Here is a 26,497-nt window from a genome sequence, read left to right as displayed (position 1 = left end):
TCATGTCGCCACTGCTTCCAGGTAGCTCTGCAGCTTACGGACGGTCGTCTCATCCAAGGAGAAGAGGTCAAAGTCAAAGGTTGTGTTGGTGACGTTAAAATGCCCAGTTTCCTCGATGAGATTCACAATCTGCACAGGAAGGAGACAGGAAGGATGCACAGAGACCTCACAAAGGGTAAGTACAGCAGAGAGGGCAGCAGGTACAGAGAACACATGCAGTGCCTTCCCATCCCTTTACAACAGCCTTGGAGAGTGTCTTGCAACAGGAAAGGAATTCTCTCCCAAAAAAGTAAACCAGCTCCTCCTGCATGCCTGACTAGCTCAGTGCAGTGATGGGGGCACATTTATTTGTTTTTAACCAGAGAATCCTAGAATACCCTGAGCTGGAAGGGACCCACAAGCATCAGCTATCCAACTATAGACCATGCACAGGACACCCCAACAATCCCACCATGAGCCTGAGAGCATTGTCCAAACACTTCTTGAGCTCTGTCAGCCTTGGGGCTGTGACCACTGCCCTGGGGAGCTGTTCAGTGCCCAAACACCCTCTGGGGGAAGAACCTTGTCCTGATACCCATCCCAAACCCCCTGACACAGCTCCATGCCATTCCCTTTGGTCCTGTCCCTGGTCCCAGAGAGCAGAGCTCAGTGCCTCCCCTTGTGAGGAAGCTGTCAGTCAGACCAAGCTGTCAGTCAGACCAGGAGAGTCCAACTTGCAGAGGGAAGACACCCACACCACACTCCCATATCTTTTCCAACAGAAGCACTGCATGCACAGCTGATTTTTATGGGTTTTGTTTTCCTCCATATCTTTGCTTTCAAAGCGAAGCAGAATCTCTCAGGAAGGCTCAAGCATCCCAAGGGTCCAGCTGAGACCCCTGGGCACACAGGGAACAGCAGGTGACAAGGATCTCTACCTGCTGTAGCACGTTGCGCTCCCGTAGTGCCATGAGTCGCCTGTGAAGCTCCACCAGTTCATCCGTGTAGGCCTGCACAGGAACAGAAACAGTGATCCACATGGCATGTTTGAAGGTTGGCAAGTGATTTCCTTTGTGAGGATCAGAGGAACCTGATGCTCTTTCAGACAGCTCCTATTCCCAATCTTCCCCACCTTTTTACTACCTCCTCCATCCTTCTCAGGTTCTGAGAAACTGAAGACTTCACATAAGCACAGGTCTGAAGATCATCAGTGAGACTACTTAATGACACCTGCACCTGTAACCAGCTGCAAGAAGTGGCCAGAACCTTTGAGGACCTCAACAAGGTGAAGTTCACCTTAGTAGATTTCAGTATGAGCTCATCAGCAGGCTGTACTAGTTAACTACTCATTACCTGAAAATACCCACTATCAGTGACCAACACCCCAGCAAAGTGCTGAGCAATGGTTTGTGTTTAGGTAAGGAAAAATTCCTGGAGTGCACTGTATTCCCAGGTAGTTTTGCTTACACTACAATGAGAAATGCAGGAGTGTTTATATGCTCAACATGTTCATTGTTCTTACAAAGAATCCCAGAATGGTTTGGACTGGACTGAAAGCTCAGCTCATCTCATTCCACCCCCTGCCATGGGCAGGGAACACCTTCCACTAGCCCAGGTTGCTCCAAGCCCTGTCCAACCTGGTCTGGAACACTCCCAGGGATGGAGCAGCCACAGCTTCTCTGGGAAAGCTGTGCCAGTGCCTCAGCACCTCACAGGGAAGACCTTCTTCCCAATATCCAATTTAAATCTACCCTCCTGCAGCCTAAGGCCATTCCCCCTTGTCCAGTCTCTCCAGGCCCTTGTGAAAAGCCTGTCTCCAAAGAAGTCCCTCTCCATGTGACACACCTTGTCATATGTTCCCTTCTTCAGGATCTTCTCTGGCTTGTTACAGGACTCTGGGCTTTTTCTTCCAGATGCCTGAGGGTAAAAGAAATCCACGTCAGGGAGCAAAATGAGCTCCGACAACACGGTGGTGTCACGGCTTGGGGACACAGTACTGAACAGGGAGAAATGACCTGTCTGATAAGGACAGCCAAATAGGGAAAATTTGGTGCAAGTGAGAACTAACAGTGCAGGGACCAGAAGTGGTGGCAAGCAGCACTTTATGGGCAGATGGGAAGTCCTACCTTGTTGTTTGCTGGGGGCAGCTTCTGCCCAGGAGGAGGCTCTCGGCTCGGCGGGCAGGAGTCAGCACTGTTGTCACTGTCACTGTCACTGAGGCTCAGTCTGAAAAACCAGCAGCAGAGAATGAGCATCACCAGGGGACAGGAAACTCACTCAGCTGTCAACTGCACCACACAGAGCTAAGTGAAACTCTCTTCTTTATCACAGATGACTGTATTGTCTGGGAGACTCTGTCTGTCATTTCCAAGAATCCCTTTTTTCCCCTGCTGGTGTCATCTTTGCCATCTTCCATTCCCTGGGCTGAGCAGAGGACACACTACAGCTAGCATGTCATACACAGGTCCCCTAGAACAACCTGATTTTCACAAACAGCAGCTGTTCACTTCAGGAACTCATCCCAAGATCAGTGAGTACCTGCATGAGGCTCACCAAGACTTCCACTGAGCACACAGGCACAAAATGCACCCAGAGCTGCTCGGTGTGACCTCTGAGAGTTCCTACTTATTTTCATTCTTCCCCTGACCCTCCAGGTGTCCTATAGCAGGTATCCTACCTGTGATGAGCTTGAAAAACTGTTCAGCCACTAAAGATCTAAAAAAATACCCTTCAAGGTCTCTGCATTCCTGTTTAGCTGATGATGACAGAGTGCAATGTTTGTTCTGGTGAATACCAGCACCACTTGAGATTTGCAGCTAGGCCAATATTCACCCTGAGACTCCAGGTTTTGGCTATAACAGCACTTCCTGAGGGGAGAAGGATGAAATTCAACCATTTCCAGGGCCTAAAGCAGGAAACACATGTTAGCTGAGTCCCAGAGGGGTGGAGTAGTGACTGCCAGGACACACTGTGGACAGACTGACTTCTCAGCTGTGTGTCAGGCACAGGCAGTCAGAGCAGCACACAACCCTCTAATCTCTGCAGATCAAAAGGTGCCACACTCCATTCAACTCAGCAGAGACCTGAGGACCACAATTAGGTGCTTGTTTGAAGGGGCTCAGTCACTGACACCTGCCAGCTCAGCACAGCACTTCCCAGTGCTGCCTCTCTTTGAGCTCCTCATCCAACTCCGTTCTCACCAACTCTGTCCCACCCCATGCTGAGTCACCCACCCATCTGCCCTTTCTCCCCTGTCACACAGAGCACCACCACTGTGATTCCTCCCTCCCAATGGAGAGCACCCAAAAATACCAAACACAGAGGGCAGAAACCAAACAAACATTTTTCTTCCGGATTTGTTACCACCTGGAATCCCGACTGACTGGGTTTGCTTTGACTGCTGCCTCCTCTCCAGAGGAGCTGTCGTCATCATCTGACTCCTCCGACTGCAGATCTTCCACCATGGAGCGCAGAGGGCCTGGGGGCAGAGTGGGGAGAGGAATTCAGCACCAGGACATGTGCAGCAGGACTTCATCCCAGCTCCCAGACCTAAACTGGGTTAGTTATTGAGATCCATCCAGATTTCCCAGGAGGATGTCACTGGTACTTTTATTTTACACTAAGGTATTGCTAAAGGATAGGATGTTCCAGCCTCAAAGCTAAAGCAGAGCTGACAAACTTTACAACTGCCACAAAGCCACTCAAGCCTCCCCCAAATCCTCCCACTCCAAATCCTCCTGCTCCCTTCCCAAATGAAAACAAAAGGACACATTTTCCATGCGCTTGGGGATGATTTAAATGTCACTCTGGAGACAGGATTTGCAGCAACACAGTATTTTGCTACAGTTAGGATGGTTTGCCACAGTTTCTCTCTCTGGGTTATCAGTGGAGAAACCAGAGAAAGAAGCTGTTCCACATTGGCAGAGTGATGAATGGCACATTTATAACTTTTAATAAAACATAGATGAGATTGGAGAAAAACTCTTTTGGTGACTCTACACATCAGGCAGCAGCAACACATTTAGAAACCAAAGCAGAAACCAAAGCCAACAGGGAAAGAACCAAATCCACAGGGATGCCCTACTCATAAATTAGCTGCCAAAAGAAGAAAAAATACTTGTTCATGATTATATTATGCCATTATTGCCTTTTCTTGCTGAAGCATCACAGCTCCAACACATGACTGCATGCAAGAAACTCTATTAGCCTTACATACAGTGCTGGGAAAGCAGATTGAATTCCCCTGAGCCTTTTAGGGTTATGCAAGGAAGGTTTTAACACACCTTGACTGTGGTTCTGAGACGGCTCGAAATCAGAGTCAGAGCTGGAGTCGGAACTGGAGCTGGAGTTGGAAGGGCTGGACTGGACAGACTTAACCCCCCATAAAAGGGAAAAAAAAAGAAAAGGAATCTTAACCTTTCAAATCCAGAAAACCAGAGCACAAAGCACAGAGAGACACAGGCATTTGAGCACTCTATGACATCACACACCACTGAATGCAGTTCTTGGGATTACAGCAACATACAAAATGCCAAGTGACTAAAAACAACATTTAGGAAAGCTTTGGCAGGCTTTGCCTCAGCACTCCTGGGAGCAGCACCAAGGGCTCCCACCAAAACCCTTTGCATCATTCGTTTCAAATACCCTCAAATGATCAAATGTAGCCTCTGGAAAATGTTTAAGTGAAAACCCCTTACTCATCTTGCCTCATCCTCCTGCCATGGGCAGAGACACCTTCAACCAGAGCAGGTTGGTTTGAGTCCTATCCAACCTGACCTTGAAGACTTCTAGGGATGGAGCACCCAGAGCTGCTCTGGGCAACCTGTGCCAGTGCCTTAGCACCCTCACAGGAAAGAATTCCTTCCTAATATCTAACCTAACCCTATCCTCTGGCAGTGTGAAGTTCATTCCCCCTTGTCCTGTCACTCCAGGCCCCTGTAAATAGTCTGTCTCCATCTGTCAGCCCCTCCCCTTCAGGTACCGGAAGGTCCCACAGTTAGGTCCCCCTGAAGACTTCCCTTCTCCAGGCTGTACAATCCCAATCCTCTCAGCCTTTCCTCATAGACAAGGAGAGATATCCATCCTAACTAGCTCACTTGACTCCAAAATTCATTCTAAATTATTATTAAACCCTCAAACCAGTTGTTTCTACACCAATTTGAGCAGTCTAGTTCCAGTTTATTATTTAAAACACAGACCAGCTAAACCCAACTCCCCTGTCAGCACTCAGCAGAAATTCCAGGAGCATCCCATGCACTGTGAGTGAAGAGATAAACAAGATAAACGACAACGAGAGCATCCCGGAGGCAGTTCAAGCACAGTGTGTTTTCAAACCCAAATCACACCTCGGGCAGCAATCACCTGCGCCAGCCCCGGCGGCCGCCAGGGGGCGGCAGAGGCCACAGCAACTCCCTCGAACCCAAAACTGCTCCTAAATTCCCCTTCAAATGGGATTTTTGGTACTCTAGTTTAAAGATTCTCAATGCACTGGTAATATCTTGCTTTCTAAAAAGTAATTCCAGGGAAATGAGGTTTTTCATTTCACTGCTTCATTCCTAGGAATCCACGTCTTATTTCTGCTACCAAATCCTGATGCAGGAATCACACATCATTCCCGGTGATCAATAAATTATTATAGGGAGTTTTAAGACTATAAAAACGTCGTGACAGGTAGAAAGAGGCATATCAGCAGCTTTGGGCATTGATAAGTGAAAGTGATGGCAGGACTTTTATCCCAATACCAGCCTTCCCTGTGATTTCTCATGGAATCCAAGAATCTGCTGCCTGGTGAGGTGGTGGATTCACCATCCCTGGAGGTTTTCAAGCTGAGACTGGATGTGGCACTTAGTGCCACGGTCTAGTGACCATGGTAGGGTTGGACTTGATGATCCTTGAGGTCTCTTCCAACCTGGTTGATTCTATGATTCTATGATTCTAATCATTTCAATTGGAAAAATCCCTGCAAAGGTGATCAAGTCCAACCTGTGACCAATCACCACCTCATCACAGAATCATTAAGGTTGGACAAGACCTCTGAGATCATCGAGTCCAACCTATGAAACTTGACCTCTTCAACTAGACCAGAGCACTAAGTGCCATATCTAGTTGTTTCTTGAACACCTCCAGGGATAGTGACTCCATCACCTCCCTGGGAGTCCCTCCCAAAGGCTGACAATCCTTTCCATGAAGAAATTCTTTCTGATGCCCAACCTGAACCTCCCCTGGCACAGCCTGAGGCTGTTCCCTGGGAGCAGAGCCTGACCCCACCTGGCTGCACCTCCTGGCATGGAATTGTAGAGAGTGAGAAGGTTCTCCCTGAGCCTCCTTTTCCCCAGACTGAGCCCCATCAGCTCCCTCAGCTGCTCCTCATCACATTTGTGCTCCAGACCCTTCCCCAGCTCAGTTCCCATCCCTGGACACACTCCAGACCCTCAATGTCTTTCCTGTCGTGAGGGGCCCAAAACGGGCACAGCATTCAAGGTGCCCCAGCAGTGCCAGCACAGGGGGGACAGTCACTGCCTTGGTTCTGCTGGGCACATTATCACCCAAGCATTGGCAAGAGTTTCATATATTCCACTGTAAGAAGGGGAGGAAACATGACAAAAAAGGGTATGAAAACACTTGGGAATTGTTCCGGAGCAAAGGAGAATAATTTACCAGTTCCAACATCTGATCTATTGGCACATTGCAGCAGCCCTAGGTGTTCTGAGAAATTACAGCACGGAAATGGACAGAACAGGTTGCCCAGAGCAGCTGTGGCTGCTCCATCCCTGGAAGTGTTCCAGGTCAGGTTGGACAGGGTTGGGAGCAACCTGGGCTAGTGGAAGATGCCCCTGCCCATGGCAGGGGGTGGGATTGGATGAGTTTTAAAGTCACTCCAACCCAAACCATTCTGGAATTCTGAGAGTATTTTTGAGATAAGGGAGCACAGCTCTTGTGCCTGATCCGCAGACCCAATGCTACATCCCTCATTCCTGATAATCTGCAGGTCTTCCCTTGAAATGACTTCACAGGATGTAAAAAGCAGAACTTGGAAGCTTTAAGGACTCTGTTTCTTCGTTTGCCATTAACCCCATCAGCTATTTCAGCTGCTGAGGAGGATCCAGCTGGACATGCTCCGTGTGCTCAGGCTGCAGTGCCTGTCACTGGGATATGACCAAAGCACACGCCGACAATGGAAAAAAGCAATCCTGCCTCACATCCCAACCTCTCCCTTTTGTCAGCATTTAGGCAGCCAAGCATGAGGCCAGTTCAGGGAACTGGACTTGGGGGAAGGAAAAAAAAAAAAGAAAAAAAGAAAAAAAGAAAGGACAAGTAAGTTCCAGCAGGAGCTGAAATGGCAGGAGAGACTCCTTCATCCTGCTGCAGAGTCCCTGGAGCTCTCAGGCCAGCAGCACAAATGGGAGCAGGGCTGTTCCTTTCCACAGCAGCCTGCAAAGATGTCAACTCGGAGCCATCGTGGAGCTGCAGCCTGGGAGGGTGTTGCACAATCCCTTGGCTGCAGCAGCAAAGCTGATTTAAGAGTTTCCGGGCCCTGGTCCACCTCCAGCTGCTCCTTTGCTCCAGTGATGTGGCTCAGCACACAGCTCCACACACAGCTGTGCCAGGACAAACCAGGGAGCAGCAAACAGCAGCCTGGGAGCAAAGAGAACCCCCCAGGGTGGAAAAGGAACTCCAAGAGGCTCCTCTGCTGCTGCCAATGCATTATGCAGTTGTACCCCCGAGCCTCAAGTTCCACAGAAACCTAAGCTGGTCTGACTGGCAGCTGCCACGGTTTCCCCTCCATCACATCCAGTATTCCTGCCCTCCTCCTGGGCCAGCACTCCAATCGCTCTGTCAGGCATCCAACAGACACAAGAGCTGGTGCAAGGGAGGACACAGGCAGCTCGGGGGGGCAGGACAGGGCTGCAGCAGACACTGTGGACCCACAACCACAGTCTGTGGTTTCATGGACAGCACTATCAGCTTACAGCTGCCTGGGAGCAGCAGGGGGATGGATGACACATAAGGAATAATGAAGTACAGGACACTCAGGGCATCACAGGGATCAGAGTACAGAGGCTCACAGCAAGGGCAGTGTATCTGGTGCAGAAATCATGGGCTAGCTGCACACTGCTGCACTTCAGGTATAAAGGTAAAAGTGGAGAGGAGCTGCTGCTGCTAATGCCCAAACCACACATTTCACCAGTCGGGGACATAAAATCATAGAATCCCAGATTGGTTTGGACTGGAAGGACCTGAAAGCTCAACTCATTCCACCCCCTGCCATGGGCAGGGACACTTTCCACCAGCCCAGGTTGCTCCAAGCCCCATCCACCCTGGCCTGGAACACTCCCAGGGATGGAGCAGCCATAACTTCTCTGCAGAGTAACTGGAACTAACACTTCACCAATAAACTCGTCTACTGGGAATCCTGCACAAAAAAAATCCTTTCTGACAAACACATCGATACCTTCTGTATCCCAGTGCTGAATAAATCCTAATGCAAATTGTCCCTACAAGATTTATCCTAGTAAAACAAATCTTTCTAAAAGTGGTCAGTAAGAAGCAGTTCCAAAATTCCCATGGCATTATCCTGCGAATCCTGTTACAAGATAGATGGTTTCTTTGTAGCAAATATTAAATAGACAAGCAAAAATGTACCAAGAGTTTGGATTTAAGTTGTGCCTTTCCCCTCCTGCATTTTTTTTTGCCTTCTTTTGGAAAATACTTTTTAGAAGACAGAGGATAAGGAATGTTCCCAGTTGCAAAAAGGAAAAAATATTTAGACAGCTTTTAAAAATAGTAGTACAAGAACATAATTTGGTTTATGTTTTACAACACAACTTACTTAGGTTTAGTGGCATGTGATTGTGTTTTTGAGCTTCAGCCAATGGCACATTTCTTACAGGCCATGTCAGGAAGAGAGGCTTTATTTACATCTCAATATTGGGTTGGTTTGGGTCACAAAACTGAAATTATTTCCTCTTTTCTCAATTAAGATCACATTCAACAATGTTAAGTTATCACAAGCAGGTACAAGATGTATCTATATTTACTCTAGCTCTGTAGATACCAAAGCAAGGGATGAACAAGAGACCATAACCTTCAGCTCTGACTTTTGGGTAGCTCTGCCTGCAGATAAATCTAAACAGAAGTGTGTCTGAAGCAGGATGCAAACCAGATAACAGCAACAACTAACAGAGATAGGATTTTCCAAGCAGAGTTTTCTGTGAGAGACAATCCAGTCTGAGCATTTGCGAATCTGCTTCTCTACCCTCTCTGGAGAAATATTTTTAACATTTTTTGCAGGCAGGGATTTGAACAGCATCCTTAAACATTCTGGTAAAGGATAAATCCCTACTCACCTCTGACTTGAAAGAAGTTTCATCCTCTGAATTCGACTCCTCCATTTCCACAGGCTTTTTGATCTCCTTGGCCTCACTCTCTGATTTTACCTTTTCCACTTTGGCATTCATCTTCTCCTTGGTTTGTTTCTTCTCTGGATATGAGGAAGACGAGGTTCTGGGAGATGTCCCCAGGATATTCTTTACCCCTTTGGAGCTACTCTTTTTTTGTTTTTTGGCACTAGGCTTTGGTGACTCCACGTTGGAAGGCCTCTTGCTGGAAGACTTTAGCTCCGGCTGTGGCCCTCCCTTTGGAGAAGTGTTCTCCAGTTTGGTCTCCTTCACAGCCAGTTTTGGTTCCTTGAAAGCAGCTTTTGGAGGTGCCTTCTCCTCCTTAGGCAGTTTGTTCTCAGTTGGTTTTCTGGAGGAGTCCTTCAAAGGCTTGTTTTGTTCTCTCTCCAGGTCTTTGGAGGAGTTTTTGCTCTCAGAGTCTTTCCTGGGCCTCTCTCTGTGCTCCTTGGTTACTTTGTGTGGCTTGGATGCTTTGCTGCTTTCCTTGTTTGCATCCTAAAATTCAGCAAGAGAAACATGCAAGCTGGGTGTGAAATTGAAGCTCTGCACTGAATGATAAAACACATCCTCAGAAATCACATGGAAGTGTTTGTTTCACCCAGAAATCCACCCACTGATGCCTGAAGTAATTCTCTACCTCCAAGGGAAACATCCACATCTCCCAGAAGCTGATGGACACAAACTGACAGTGGGCTCTTAAACATCTGCCTTGGGACAGGATGAAACATGTTCCTGTTCCTCTCCAGGGTCTGTAAAAGGCCTAGAAAAACCTGGAGGTGTTTAGTTCAGATTCAATCTGAACGCAAACACACATGCACCTCTGAGGGAAGGGAAGCAGGAGAAAATTCTCTCTTCAGCCTCTGGCAATGTTCACCAGAGCTCATGTCACAGCCTTTCATTTCTCTTCTGTGTTTCCTAATGCTTAATTCCTGACCAGAATTCTATCAGCCACTAACAGGTAAGTCATCTCTATTCTGTTTCATAACATCAGAATACATGACTGAAGTGTCAGAAGTGCCCCAAAGAAAATGACAATCACAATTTAATTACACTGTAAAATAAATTGTTGTTAATATCTGGGACTGTTCAAGATGATAAACTGCATGCAATCTGCTCCAAAATGCATTGCTTGGGGATTGCTTCTCCCATGTAGAGTTACACAAAAATAGCTTCAGTATGTAAGTGGAAAAAAGAAAACTTGAGGTTCTTCAGAACCCTCAGAACTGGTTAGTGCTGGATGCAAATAGCAAATCTGGAAATCACCAATTTGACAAATGGCAGCTTATTTTATGTTCTTTACAGCCCAAGGACAGAGGACTCTGCACTCAGCCCTGCTGCCAGGAGATGCAGGGACTCAGGGTAGGGCAGTGAAATAGCCACAGCATTAATACTCAGCATTGAGGTTACAAGTCAGAACAATCAGAGAGGATTTCATCCAACTGTATCTGCTATAGGAGATCAGGAGGAAAGATATGGTTCACCAAAAATTCCCAGTCTTAGACATTTAATTTTCTTTTCAAAACTTCCCTGGAGAGAAGTCTATCAGGTGATAAAAAAACCCCTCCTAAATTATGATAAGTTCCAGACCATTAGCTACTGCACTACAGAGTACAAGAAGGTTTCAGAATGAGAAGCAGTCAGAAACAGCTGCTAAACAAGCTCTCAGCAGCATGTCCTGAAAGACTTCTTCACCTCAGGATGACCCAAAAGTGTGCTGCACTGACCTTTGACCCATGGGAGGGTTTGGTCTTCTTGGGATCAGAGAAGGCAGAGAGTGGTATCGTGGGCAACATTGGATAATCAGGACTTGGCCTTGAAACAGTTTCTGCTCCTTCTGGCATTACCATTACCTAGGAATAAAGAGGAGAAAAATGATGTCTGAGTAAAGTCTCACGGACTATTAACTATTAACACATGATTATGTTAAGCCACTTGCTCAATTAACACACTATAATTCATCTTTTGAATGTTTTTTTTTCCTCCCCTGCATAAAGGCCATAAAAAGATATTGTCTATGGAATGCTCAGTTTCAAGGCAACTCCTCAAATACAAAATATTAAAGCCACAAAAAATGAAAGGCAACATGCAATATCAAGTATCTTTCCCAAAGGGAATGCCAATATTCTGAGCACAGGCAGGCAATAAAGCTCTGGACAAGAACTGTATGTTCTGCTGCAAATGCTCTTACCCTGCAAAAGGGTAGTGAGAAATCTGGAAGGAATGAGCAAGACTTCATCAGTTTAGGAGAAGCAAAATTCACTCATTCAGGGGGGAAAAAAAGGAAAATAAAAAAGCAAGGCTTGGGTCTCTCCCTTGACAAGGTCTTAACACCAAGCACTGATCTCCATGGAACAATTTCCTTCTTACCTCCCCTATATTGTCAGAATAATTCTGTGGAAAATTTACACTAGATAAACAGCATCAGAAGTGATTCACAGCTGAAACACTTCAGTAGGAATGTACTGTGAAAATCCTAGAGAGCAGATGATGTTCCAGCTATTCTAGGGCTGAGATGAGGACCTTCTTCTCTGTGCCCAGTACAGAAAAGCACTGGCACAGGGAGGAAGGGATGGACAGAACAGCTTGGAAAAACTGCCACTCCTGAAGTTTACTATAGACAAACTTCCTCACAACTTTCTGACTTTTGCAGAAGGAAATTTTGCCACCAATTAAGACCATCCTGAATAAAACCCTCGAAGAGAACATTATGCATTACCATACATGAGGTACCTCAGAATACAGTCAGAGTCACGGAATGGTTTGGGTTGGAAGGACCTTAAAGCTCATCCCATTCCACCCCCTGCCATGGGCAGGGACACCTTCCACTGGACCAGGCTGCTCCAAGTCCTGTCCAACTTGGCCTGGACATCCTCTGGCTGGTTAAAACTTCATGCACTTTGTGGCTTGTACTGATTTGCCCAGATCCTGTAGTTATTTGGGGATCATCCTTTAGTCTACCACTGCATATCACCTTCCTTTACTATCTAAGCCACAAGTAGCTGATCTCAGCTTTAGAGCACATTTATTGACCAGGAAGCACTAACTATTAAGCTAAATAAAATGAAGAATAGACTGGAAGCTTCTCTCTTTCCTTGAGCTTTTCTGTACTGATCCAGCTCCTGGCACTGGGAAGGTCACAGATATCTGTACATGCCTGATGGACAGGCTGCAACATCCACAGCAGATCTCAATTTCCAGAGGGGTTTTAGTGCTTTGACATTAATGGTCACATTTAAATTGAAAAATGAAGTGTCACCAATCACCCCAGCAATGGGTTTGTTCTGCTTCAAGTGCTGCAGTCGTAGAACCAGGAGTACAAATTGGCTGGGTCATCCTTCAGATGAACACAGAGAACTGCTTGAAGCCTGCTGGGCTGCAGCTAAAAGGAAGCTCAGAGTAAAATGAGCTCCCTCCACATTTCAACAGAAGCTTTTTGGATTCCACATCCCTTTGGCACTTACCCCTCCAGCCTTAATGAGTTTGCGCCTGAATTCCTTGGTGGGGTTGTTGAATGTCAGTTTCTCACATCGAAGGTGGTTCACAGGTGGATTTCCCTCCAAATTTAAGAACAGGTCGTATGTGAAACAAACCTTTTTCGGCTCCTCCTAAAAACAAGAAAGACTTTGGGAAACCGGAAGAAGTTTGGCAAGAAGACTAAGGCTGAGGATCCAAACAGTCACTCCTGAAAATCCCAAATAAACCACTAAGTGTTGCATTCATGGAGTTTTTCATCATGAGATCAGAGAGCTGGAAATTAAATTGTTTGTGCCTGAAGTTAACAGAGTGTTCACCAGGAACTCAGGCATGAGGTTTCTCACTGCAAAAGCAACACAGACATGGATTTTGTCTGAAAATCGTCTGTTTAAAGTTGTGCAAGTCTTCCTAGGAAAGCAGACGCACAAGCTTTAGTCACTATTCTGTTTTCACCAAAATTCAGATCCTATCTCCTTTGGGAAGCAACTCTTAAGTATCAATATTAAGGGAAACATAATCCTTTCTCAGAGCAGAAACACCTTCTGAACTCTCAGGATCTCTGCGGGGACCGAGAAAAGATTAAACGCAATGGGAAAAGGATGAGTTGGTTTGCAAAATCCTTTTCAATATGCATATTGCAGAGGCTGAATGGGAAGATATCCCAGGCTTTTGAACTTTCCAAGGGCACTTTCACCCAAGAAATCCGGAGTTTGTATGCATGTTGGGGATCATCTGCGCCTCACTGCCTCTGTTCCACCTGCTGCCTTCGCAGGACAGAATGGAAGAAATCTCTTTTTTTTTTTTTGTCGTCCCCCCCTTCCCAAAATAGCAAATATTGCAGACTGCTTGTGTTTTACAGCTACAGACAGGCCACTGCCTGGTGTTCTCTTGTATTCTGCATTTCCAAGCTGGAAACTAAATGTGGCATGAGAGACTGTGGTGCAAACCCCAGCGAGGCAGGCAGTACCCTCCGTATTTACATGAACGCATCCCACATGCCTCGTTCACTGCGCAACGTCAAGCAGCTGCACAGCAGTCTTTTCCAGAATTCATATCCAGCAGCTCGATTTCCTGGTGCAGTTGCATTGTTGGATGGGAACAGACGCCACAGGCTCTCAGCCTGAGCCATTAGATTTGCTGAAAATAGGTTGAAGCTTCAGACCACCCTGATTACTGCTGCTCGCTCCTAACAGGGCTACAGAGGATGTTTCTTGCACGAGCTGCACCTCTAATCCTACCAAGTGTGGGAACTTCACCTGGTTGATACTAAAATCAGCCCTGAGCTCACCTGAGAGTCAAGGCCTTGCATTATAAGCCCCAAACAGGGGCAGCAAACACCTACAGACACAGAAATGAGTCTCTGATTAACATGCTCCCAACACCAGGGGCTTCAGACCCTCTTTTGGGACAGCCCTGAAGAAGCCACACACTCCTGAAAGGGTTCAGTGCCTACTAAAACAGATAAATGGGAAGAAAAAGGAAAATCCTTGCAAAATGCCCTGCCCTGTCGTTTCCCTCTGTTCTCTGCCCGCTCTCATTAACCGAATCATTAGCGAACTCTGCGTGTGCACTCGCACTGCACTTCAAACAGCAGCTGCACAGGGTCCCTCAAAGTCTAATAAACCCAAATGAAGGATGAATAGAAATCCAAATGTGGCCTAATAATGGTTTCTAAAATGCTTTTCCTGGTTTACAACAGAGTAAATAGATCTTGGTTGTATTAGCAAATGCAGGCGATGGTCAAAAGCTGTTTTGCCATTCCATTACCAGCTCTGCTTTGTCATCTGCCTGTTTGCTTTCTGAGCAGGACAGAGGCAGCAGATTCCTTTCCCTCTCACCTTAGGTATCCCATTTTTTCTACAGATTCACAAGCACCCAAATATTTCTCATGTCTCTGGTGAATCTGTGTGATATTAAGCCAGTTTTTCCATGTGATTTTTCTCCAGCTCAGAGATCACAGCTGCCCTGGGAAAGGAGCCCCAGCCAAGTGCCCCATCATTAAAATCTCCTTTGTACTGCCCCAGGCCATGAGGAGCACCCCAGAGCCCCCCAGGGAAGAGTTAAGATTACAGCACTCCTAAAGGAACCAGCACAAAAGTCTCAAAGCAAAAAGCTGCAAATAAACATTCTTTCCTTTACTGCCCTCCCTGCCCAGCTAATGATTACAGCTCAAGCCACTCCACAGCTTAATCCATCCGGTCCTCCCGAAAAGCTTCTTCCCTCCAAACGACCATCAAGGGGTGGGGGGGAAGGGGGGAGAAAACCAAGGAAAATCTCTCTCAGTTGACCCGGACCTACCCATCCTCTAACTTTTAATGGAAAGCCACCTTGAATCCACAGTGCTGCACTTCAAAGCCTTTCTGAAGAGCACGTTGGGATCCACACATCCTGCTGCTTGCAGCTGCAACCCAGTGCGGGTACTTTCTCACCCTACCAGCTTTGGTCCAGACAGTCCTACAACATCACTTCACGTACTCCTGCTTGAGTAGCAACTCCACACACAAGCCAAGAATCAAACTCTTAGATGACTGAACCATAGCATACTCAGCCCCTGATGTCAAGCTGCAAAACCCAAGAGGGGAGACACTTTCTGTTGATATTTTGCTGTACCCAAGACCTTTTCCAAAGGGCCTTACTCCCAAGAACAGCTTTAGAAAGGATGGATCACATCCACTAACAGCTGGTAGATATATCAGTTATTCAGACTAAAATTCAGGGGTTGACTTGGATATGAAATGGTTAAGCTGCTACAGGGACCTCATTGCAAGACACCTTAGAACCTCAGTTTGCTTCTGCCCCTTAAATCTCAGGATGCCAGAGAAGTAAACTGCAAGTGTGTACCACAAAGCCAGGGCCAAGCTTTTATTTCCAGCTGCTGTAAACGTCCCTTCATCCAGTGAATCCCCCATTCCACCTCCAATCTCCCAAGCTGAGTACATTACGTTTTATTTTTACTGCTTCCTGCCTGCACCAACTGCCACTGTGCTGTTATGAGCAACTGAAGCTGCTTTATTTCGCCTTTGAGTTCTCAAGCAATGGGTTAAAGTTCTTTTGGCACTGTTTTTTTTTTTTTTTTTTTGGTCAGAGGAGGAATTTTTCAAAGTCTTTTGTTAAAATTTCCTTGTCTTGTTTTTAAGGCAGGGTGTGCCCTTTGCCACTTGACACAAATCAAAAGCATTTCACTGGTAGCGTGCGCATAAAGCCCATAAATCACTTTTAGAAAGCCATAAAACAAAATTATCTACAAAAATCTAGCACACCAAGGAAGCAGGCTCATGGTTATTCAATAACTATAACATCTAACACCACTTCCCTTTTGCCATAGATCCAGCCTGACAGAGTCATTTATCCGGAACGTCTGTACAAATGAAACCCCTTCCCAGGCTTGTACAACCCGTTGGACTGGTCTTCCACTGCTTCCAGACAGGACATTTAAAAGTGAATAGCCCAATATTCAGTTTGTGAAGCAAGTAGCCTTATGTTACACTCAGGAGGCCATGAACTACCCTTATCTTTCCTGAGATTCTCCAGGGTGAAGTAAAATAACAAGGAACAGCGTTTTGGCCTCTCCCTCATCAGAAGTAATTCTTTCAACATTAGGAAAATACACTCACTGCTCCAAGACAAGCACTTAATAACCCACTAACCCTTACAAATACATGGTGTGATGCTGACATGGCTGGTAAAGCTGCTGTGTTTGGAAACACGTCCTTGCCAGGCACTGCAAACAGAGCCTATGGAGGTGCCTATGGATGTGCCACCCTGAATGGCTACAGAAACACACACAGCCCCAGGGGGTTTGGCCAGGAAAACTCAGCTCAGATAAAGGAATGGGTAAACTGCTAATACATATTCATTTCTGAGAGAAAAAGGTATAAAAAGACTCACCGGTCAGCAGCAAGACTAAAGGAAGGTTTGGTAAGGAAGATGATATGGAACTGACCTGAAAAACAGGAGCAACTAATGCTGCCCTTAAAGGCCAGACAAAATGACAAGTTTTACTCCTCCTTCTACTCAGCAACACTGAGTAAACACCAACAGGTTAAAGCTACTCCTCCTCTCCTCAAACCTGTGCAGACCCTGCCCCGGTAACACAGCAATGTCTCATGCAAACACAGGATCTTCAACCTTCCTCAGGAGTAATTCTCACGACAATACCTGCCACAACCTTCCTCAGGACAATTTCCCAATCCAATCCCTTCCTCCTTACACTGTTCCTATACTAGTTGTAACTGATGTGCTTCCATATGTGCAGCTCACCTACAATGTCTCCACTGAGCTCCTATTTTAATACACAAACATTTTCCCCTTCTCCAATATTTCTCTATTTATATTCCATCTCACACCTATAAATACTGCAGAAGGGGTAAAATATGCACGTTTTTCTTTTGAACCTAACTGGAAAAAATCAAATGGATTTCTCTGCTTTCTTTGCTTATCTGCTGCTCACTAATAGGAAAAGCCCACGTTCCATGTATCCATTATGTAAATACTGGAAGGCTTTTATCTCTAGCACTAAAATTGGGAGGTAGCATCTTTAAAGAGACTTTAGTACAACATCTTAGCCATGTTGCATTAATATCATCTGCCTTATACTGGAATAACATAGAAGTATACTAGACCTTTAGCTTTGTCTGGAGGGAGGAGGATTGATCTAATTTGATTAGGATGCAAAACTCACAGGGGATGAAAAGCAAAGTCATACCTGTATTACACCCTCCAGGTCACAACATGTACCACTACAAGAAATTTATTTGGAGACAACAATGAAAAAAAGCCTTGAGCCTGCTGAAATTGAGGGGGAGAGGGAAGGGGAAGAGCAGGAGAAAAACAGCAACACATTTGTTGTACCCAGTTTGTATCGATTGGAGCACCAGAAGCCACTAACAGAGCCCTCGTTACAGGAACACAAAGGAACTCAAAACAAAAATAGCACGCTAACATCCAGTCCAAATGATCTGCTGTCATTAGTCAACTCTGCTTTCAAAAGCTTTATCAATCAACCTGCTGAGCCCCTGCCATTTGTTTTTCAGGATCAGTTACAGCAGCAAAGGCTCTGCAGCAGTATTACAGGAGACAGCGAGTCCTGTGGCCACACCGAGCACTCAGATCCACAACTGCCCTGGCTCACAGCAACAGCCAATTTGCATTCTGTAATTCAAATGGCAAGACTGAGAAAGCACCTACTTATTGAGGAACTGAGTTACAGCACAGGAAGGACAAACACAGGCCAACAACATTTGTAGAGGATAAGAACAGGCTCTTACACCATTTTCACACTCTGCTGACACTTCCCTGTCTGACAAAAAGGCATCGAAAGCTTCAGGGGGGTCAACAGCACTGACTCTGCTGCTCCAAACACACAGCAGTGACAGAGAGTAGTCCAACACAAAGAGTTAATGGGTAGTTTTATGCAGAGTTGCTTACAAAATTCCCTGATGAAGTTCATTAAAACCATTCTTAGTACAACTGCTCCTTTGCAGAGCACACGTTGGTGTTTCTGTAGCCAAAGCAAAGAGCACAGAGGCTCTGACAGTCAGGATTTATCAGTCTAGGAACAAATCAGAACAGGGAAAGGAAATGGCTAAGAGCAGAGCCTTAAACCATGGACCAAAAACCATTTCAGCCAACCATGGCAAAGATCAACCTCCACAGACCAGTTTGCTCCCTCTTTAGATCCTTTCTCGTCTCACCTTCACGAAGCTAAACATGCATTGACAAACAAATCCCAAAGCCTCTGCAACTCTGGTTTCAATGGGGAGGACACACAGCAACAAAAAAGTGTCACAGTGTGGGGAGCATATGGCCAGAACCCCCACCCAGCTCCTCCAGCCCAGCCACCTCCAAACAGCTTTTCCCCCCCAGTCTCCAGATCAATCCGTTACATCTACTTGAAAAGAGTTACTGAAGGCTGAGTCCCAAATGCTGTAATCAATTCCGAACAATATATGCTCCACACACCAGCTGATCCCAGCAGTGTCAACAGGTTTACAGAGATCAGAGTGAACACATGGTCTTGAAGAAGTGAAGACTTTGATTTATTTGGTACTTTAACATCCCATTCTTCAATGCAGGAGAGCACAGGCTGTATGCAAAGCCTTTGTCATTCCCTCTCCTTCCCTTTCCCTGTCTTTTTCATTACTATTATACCCCAGTCCTTGCATTTCTGTCTTTGCAGAATTATTTACCTCTTACATTTCCTTCAACTCCACTTAGTGAAAATATTCAGAGCTCTTAAAATTCCAAGATGGCATTAACGCTGGGCAATGGTGGATAGAGGAGCCAAATTCTTCACACAGAAACCTAGAATATCCTGAGCTGGAAGAGACCCACAAGGATCATCAGTCCAACTCCTGTCCCTGCACAGACACCCCAACAATGCACCCTGAGAGCATTGGGCAAACACTCCTGGAGCTCTGTCAGCCTTGGGGCTGTGACCACTGCCCTGGGGAGCTGTTCAGTGCCCAAACACCTCTGGGGGATGAACCTTTTCCCAATACCCATCCCAAACTCCCCTGACAGAGCTCCATGCCCTTCCCTCAGGTCCTGTCACTGGTCACCACATCACGAGCAGCTTCTGAGCTTGCAGCAATCACAAGCTCATGGTTGAAACTGGGAAGATGTCTCTGTTCCAACGATGTACTGGATGATAGGAGCCATCACCTTTTCCCTCAACCACCCCTTGCCCCAATTAAATAATGAGAGCTGCTGCCTGAAACTCCTTAATTAGCAATTTGCCAATCAGTTTAAAAATGGAAAAGAACTTCTCCAGAACACATGCAGCTAAAAAACAGGGCAAAGACTCATCTTCATTCAGAAGATGTGTAGCTTTGGAAACAAGTGTGCAGCTCAACCTGTTCTCCTATTTATTTGTCATGTTTCTGAAGACCAAAGTGTCAGAAACAAATTGCCTTCTCCGAAATTAACTGCTCCTTCCATTGTTTCCAGTGAGAACAGAGCCCACCTATTTCCCTTATTTATAAGAGCCACCCCTGTGCTCAGTGCTGGGGAACAACTCTGCAGTCACGTGCGTGGCAGGAACAATAAGAAGTGATGACCCCAGTGGGTGTGAAACCAAGTTCCAGTCAGCAAAGCTGCCAGTTCCATATTCCGTGAGGAATGTGGGAATATAAGGGACAGAGAAAAAGAAAACGTAGGAATGCAAATGACAGTCAATGCAAACAAGAGCACCTACAAAAAAAGCACCCAGAAATGAGATCTGAGGATGTGTGAAGGAAAAACCATTGGAGAGCTGCAGGGAAAAAGTCAGTGTGAGGAAAGTCTGAGTGAAGAGAGGAAGGGAAAATGAAAGGTGAGAGTAGAACTAACACAGTTAGTTGCACTTACAAGAAATCAGCGTGGATAAATTCACATTTTTTGGTCAGGAATGTAAAGCATTTTGAACCTGACTTAAGCCAACATTTGGTGCAGATGGAGACTTTCCTGATTCCCATCTAAAACCTCAGAAAATCCACCAGAAGTCAAAATACTTTTAAGCTTTTGATGGTTTTTTTTGCTCTCAAGTTTTCAGTGTTTGCCAAAAAAGCTGCTTTTATCAGCAAGTTTCACCCTCTACCCTCCAACTGCCATTCCTCTCCACCACCTTTTGGCTTACCCTACCCACCCAAAAAATAACTTGTGGGTAAAACATTCCCAGACCAGTCTTGTGGTTCTGTCCCATTACTTGGCTTACTCCTCTACCTCCTGAAGTGGGGTCAGAGCAATGTGGTAGGCCAAAAACCCAAACTAAAATGCTAATCATTCACACAATGACATTGCCAGGAGAGTATCCTGTGCTGGACTGGGGAGAGAAGGAAATGACAGACAGATGTTAGTGGAAGGTCTGAGGAAAGGATGATGGGAAGCTAAGTGGAATTAGGTTGTTCCACGTGGGGAATGGCTTGTGCTTGGAGGGCTGAGGGGGTGGGTGAGAGCAAACATCATAGTGCTGTGGCTTAATGGTCATGGTTTTATTTTAGCTAGGTTCCCTCTTAGGTATGATAAGCAAAACAGTCTTTTTTTTGGTATTAAGTAGGAATCGAACCCAGAAAGATTCATTATTCGTGTTGAAGGAAACAATTTCACTGAAACTGAGGTAATATGAACACAAGTGCCCAATTCCCTGTTTTCATAACCTCCTTCCAGTCCTGCAGCATGTGACCTCTGTGGGAAGACTTAAAGCAAGCAATAAATCCCAAATTTTAACTTGCATATACTTGTTGGCAATGCATCTTAAGACTTCAAATATTGAGTGCTTTCTTGGTGGACAAGCACAAAACCAGAACAAGGATATCTTTAACACAGCTCTAAATACTTGTCCTACATGTTTGTCTTGGGCCTCTATAAATTTTATACCTAGACAGTAAATTTAATAAGATTGCCAATTCAAAAGTGGATTTTTTTTTATGTATTGACAATCAGCACAATATTTACACAGTTTATAAAATGAGTGGTTTATGTTTATTTGCTTCCAGATGCACATAAAATATTTCAAACTGCTTTAATATTCTCTCATGCTAAAGGAGCTACAAGTGGTGCAACCTTTGCTCAGAATCTCTAGGACCATCCACTGTCCTGGTATCACCTTTCCATCCAATTCCATTTCTGCCAAAAGCTTCTTTTTGAAGTCTGGCAGGAGCTTCCAACTCCCAGTTAAATTCTATTTATTAGACTAATAAAAAACACACACATAAAACAGTCACATAATTTAGAGTCTTTCTGTCAGGCAGTTTCAGGCTCTGGCACAGTGCAAAACAATTAGAAGACCAGAAATCAGATTCTACCTTATTTTTGAAGTGCACTTCAATGGGCATGATGAAGCCAGCGTAGCCAGACTCCTCCACCTTGTAGGGGGGCTCCTTGCACACTGAAAAAGAGCAAACAAATGTGAGCCTGGAATATGGAACCACTTCATCTGAGCCAAAAAGGAGCTGCAAGAGGAGAAATGGGCCTCTGGGAACTCAGGACACAGTTAAAACACTGCCCTTGGTGGGAAAAAAACCCCACACAAAATAAGATGGTGGCCACAGGCTTAGTTGAGAACATGAAAATCTGTTCTTAGCTCCTCCCATGGAAAGGAAACATAAACCACTCCAGGCCAGAGTCTCCGTGAGATTCTTCCCCCCCTCTTTGCAGTGAGATACAATTACATTTCTGGGCTGTTCCACAACAATGCAAACTGCCAGTTCAAGCTGTCTGGCAAGGAAAAGGCCAAGACCCAAAAGGTAGAACAGCACAGAAAGGTAAAATTTACTCTGCTGCTCATCTTTATGAATCAAAACACTACAGCACCCAAGCAGCTGATGATTTTTCCCTTGAAGCCCTTCCCTGCAGCCCTCAGGCCTCACAATGACGTAACGGCCACGCTCCAGGCTGCTTCACCCAAAGGTTAACAAACCTGAAGGGCAGGTGAGCACTGCTATTTATTTCACACACAAGGAAACACAAGGAGAAAGGTGAACCAGTTTGCTGCTAAGGTCACAAGTGCTTACTGCAGAAACAGCAATTAGAAAAGTTAATTGCTTCAGAGAAATTAATCTGCATGCTGCCTGCCTCAGTTCCCCCTGTCCCGCTACCTGAAGTAGCTTCCTGCTCCTCAATCCTTCTCCTATTATCCACCACTGTGTTTCAGGAGAGTGCTATTCAACTCAAAGGATTCCAGGATCATTTATCTGGCCATGATGTAGAAACACACAACAGCTGCCAGAAGAAACACGAGAGCCACACAGATATTCTCCCTCTCAGAAACCGGATGCACTTGCATATAATTTATGCACTACAATATATGTAAATAAAGTCAATTAAGTAATTAGAGGAATTCAGTACAAATCTTTTGACTTTCTCCTAAGAATTCTGAGTAATTAATATGATTAGGAAACAGTACATCAAACCTAAAAGCACACAAATTACTTTCCTTCAAAGTGGATGTATTATCCCCAGCTCTGAGCACTTCTGCCATCATTAAGGTGCTAGAAAGCAGCACTTAAAATTCAACTGTGAAAAAAATGGCACAGCTAAAAATAATAAAAACCTCTAGACTTCTTTTAACTTGAATTTCATATAAGAACCCTATCATTTAGAGGGAAAAACCCAAAATCCACACAAATTACTTTCCTTCAAAGTGGATGTATTATCCCCAGCTCTGAGCACTTCTGCCATCATTAAGGTGCTAGAAAGCAGCACTTAAAATTCAACTGTGAAAAAAATGGCACAGCTAAAAATAATAAAAACCTCTAGACTTCTTTTAACTTGAATTTCATATAAGAACCCTATCATTTAGAGGGAAAAACCCAAAATCAAAGAGCAGATATGGCAGCTTTTGAATCTTCAGCCTATCTGCCAAGCAGCCTTTGTTCCTCTGCCACTCGATCCTAACAAATTCCAATGCCTCCAGAAGCAATCTGCCAGCAGCACGAGCCCACCTTCAGCACCAGGATCTGCTCCAAGAAAGAGGGAACCGACTCAAGGAACCCTTCAAACATATCTAGGAATAGGATGCATATGCCACAGTATTTATGTGCAACCCAGACACACACTGGAGTTAAAAGAGCTGAAGGGAGCATGGAAAACCCAGAGCCTGGGAAAAAATACTTCTGTAAAGGCAGATCACAAAGAACTGACTGAGCAAAGGCCATGGCATTATAAAGGGCAGGGAGATGGGATATTGGGAAGGAATTCCTCCCTGTGAGGCTGGTGAGGGACTGGCACAGCTTGCCCAGAGAAGCTGTGGCTGCTCCATCCCTGGGAATGTTCCAGGCCAGGTTGGATGGGGCTTGGAGCACCCTGGGCTGGTGGAAGGTGTCCCTGCCCATGGCAGGGGGTGGAAGGAGATGATCTCTAAGGTCCCTCCCAAGCCAAACTATTCCACGATTCTCTGTATTATCCCAACACAGTTGCTTGTAATAAATTAATTACACCAGATGACAAGTATTGTAGCCCAGCAGATTGCTACTTTTATTGTACAAATTAGCTTTCAGCTCAGTGCTGCACTTGCTTATCATCCATCAGTTTTACTACAGCAGTTTGAAGGAGACATTATTAACATACAGACTAGATTCACATCCGTGCAAGCTCAACACCTTGGAGTTACTTCCCACTGTGCACTCTCAAATAACCAATGTCACAGGTCATCCTAAGACATCCCCAGTGTCCTTCCAAGGATATATTTCCAAGAATGTACATTACAAAGCAATGTACAGCAATACTTACAGGCAGGTTGTATTTCTTAAACCAGTAACTGCAACTGCATTTACACAACCTCAAACAGATCTAACCCTGCGCTGCTGCCCAAAAGGGCAATTCCTGCTCCTCCACCTCAACTTCAGGAGTTCCTCCTGACCCGTGACAAGAGTGAGGTTCATTTTTCTACACAGGCAGAAAGCAAAGACAGAAAATAGCACTAGCCCCCAGCAACAGACTGCACAGGGCATGCAGCTGAAACGACCAGCCAGTGGCAAAGAGATCATCACCCTCTGGCATCACTGATTTCTGCTGGGTTAATGCCACCTGAGACTACAAATTGCAAGAATCCGAGACCAATGCAGAAGTCTACACACCCCAGTATTGAACATCCCTCACCAGTCCTGTGCTTCTAACCTTTTGCTGGCAGATTCCACCAAATCAAACCCCTCTTTCCCATTCTGTAACGTGAATTGTCTTCTGCTGTCACTGTGTCTTGAGAACCTGCATGTACTAATGCTTAAATAAGAGGAGAAAGCAGCTCACCTCCAGCCCTTTCATCTGAAGAAACGTCCTGTTCTCCCTGACCTTCCTCACACGCAGCTGGGAAAGGTTAAAGCTGGAGCTCACACAATGGACGTTTCGCTCCTCTTTAAGGAAGTATTTTAGAGAGAAGTGACAGCCCAAGCCAACCTTGACTTGCCAAATGCTCTTTCCCACAGAGAACACATAAAAACACATCTTCAAACATCCACTCACCTCGCTTGGGCTTTGGGAAGCTCTCATGTAGCCGAAAGACCACCCGTTCCACAAAATGCTGGATGTCACACTGCTCCGGGCCACGGACAAACACCATCCAGTCATGGGTGAACCCCTCAGTGGTTGGCTTCTTCCTCAGTTGGGCTCGGTGCCCCAGCTCCAGTTTGACTTGCACTGTGCACTGTTTTAGGACAGAGGTGAGACCATAAGGAAAACTAAACCGCAAACACAGAATTGCACCGACAACACACGCTGCATGCACCAGGGAGGAACAGGACGGCCACGGACAAACACCATCCAGTCATGGGTGAACCCCTCAGTGGTTGGCTTCTTCCTCAGTTGGGCTCGGTGCCCCAGCTCCAGTTTGACTTGCACTGTGCACTGTTTTAGGACAGAGGTGAGACCATAAGGAAAACTAAACCGCAAACACAGAATTGCACCGACAACACACGCTGCATGCACCAGGGAGGAACAGGACAGCCTCCGTGGTCAGCCTCCTGTTGAAAAACTAGCATTGTCGAGAGAAAAAGTACCACAAAACCAGCTCCCAGCAGCATTTCATACCTATTTTGTTCCCAGAATTAACACTGCAGAGAAAGCAGCTTTAGAAGAGGGATCGGTTCCTCTGCCTCACTTATCAGCTGAATTGTCAGCAAAGTCCTAATTGCAGAATCTTTATTTCTAGAACGTGTCAGAGACAGAACTTGATGTTCACAGCTTACAGAATTCACAGCACTGACAGAAAACTAGTCTTGAAACAGGAAAAATCAGATCATGAATTGGTGGCTTATGATACTCTCTGGAATAAAACTGTGATGCTGCTTGTATTATTTTATTAATGCACTTACAGAGACCAAGTTAACACTTAAGCCTGTAAAATACCCAACACTAAACTGACCTAATTCTGATTTGCACACCCGAATCCTGCTCTAATCACTAAATAACAGAGAAGGTGTATTTGATGTCTCACTCAAAGCACAAAAATCCCATTAAATGTCTTAAAAACCAGAAGAAATTAATGGTGAAGATCCACACAATATTACAGACTTCACCGTCAGGAGAGAGGAAACGAATAAAACAAATGTAACTGAGGCACAAGGTAAATCAAGGAAATCTTAGGGCAAGATTTGTAGAGACAAAGTATCCAACTGCTTGCTAATTTTGTGCAAAAATGTTACACAAAGCAGAGCAGCAGCACAGTGATTCCAAACTAAACCCATTCTTATCCAGCTTCAGCACCTGGAGGCTTACAGAAAAAGGGGTAGCTTTTAGTCCCTACTCCCTTTCTTCACTTCAGGCTTGGAAATAAGTGTCTAGTTCCTCCTGGCAGGTCCCAATTACCATTGGGAAAGGCAACATTATATGTCATTACCTATATTACAGGTTGCCTCGGAGCCAAAGTGAGGGCTTGGTGTTAGACAATGAACATGGAAAGGGAAAGCTTCCCAAGCTCTAGACAAATGTCTAGGAAAAGCATTATCCTTATTTCCCCATTGGTGAACTGCAGCAAGGAGTGTGTTCCTAATTAATGCTCCAAAAATATTTTACATCTCCAAGCTGACCTTTTTTTTTTTTTTCAGAGCATGGCGAATACTTGCTGAAAAAGCACAATTCCCTCCATCTCAGACTTCTTGTCTTTGTACAGAGATCTCACAGGAGGTCTGCAGAGCACCAGGCATCAAAGCCTGACCTCCCAAATTGCAGTCCAG

General features: G+C 45.5%; 1 protein-coding gene across 1 annotated transcript; it reads right to left on the bottom strand.

Moving 5' to 3' along the window:
• On the bottom strand, nt 1-24,969 carry MLLT1 (myeloid/lymphoid or mixed-lineage leukemia (trithorax homolog, Drosophila); translocated to, 1; the record flags this gene model as incomplete). The annotated part of the gene is made up of 11 exons (XM_009081188.1): nt 1-129; nt 918-989; nt 1,825-1,896; nt 2,106-2,205; nt 3,346-3,457; nt 4,263-4,350; nt 9,327-9,872; nt 11,102-11,227; nt 12,839-12,982; nt 21,635-21,717; nt 24,789-24,969. Coding segments are annotated over 11 exons (1,653 nt in total), but the record flags the coding sequence as incomplete, so codon positions are not given.
• Nucleotides 24,970-26,497: the final 1,528 nt, after the last annotated feature.

This window comes from Acanthisitta chloris, unplaced genomic scaffold (assembly GCF_000695815.1).
Source record: "Acanthisitta chloris isolate BGI_N310 unplaced genomic scaffold, ASM69581v1 scaffold16728, whole genome shotgun sequence".
Taxonomy (NCBI): Eukaryota; Metazoa; Chordata; class Aves; order Passeriformes; family Acanthisittidae; genus Acanthisitta; species Acanthisitta chloris.
The sequence above is the reverse complement of the archived record's forward strand: the minus strand, read 5'-3'. Positions and strand labels throughout refer to the sequence as shown.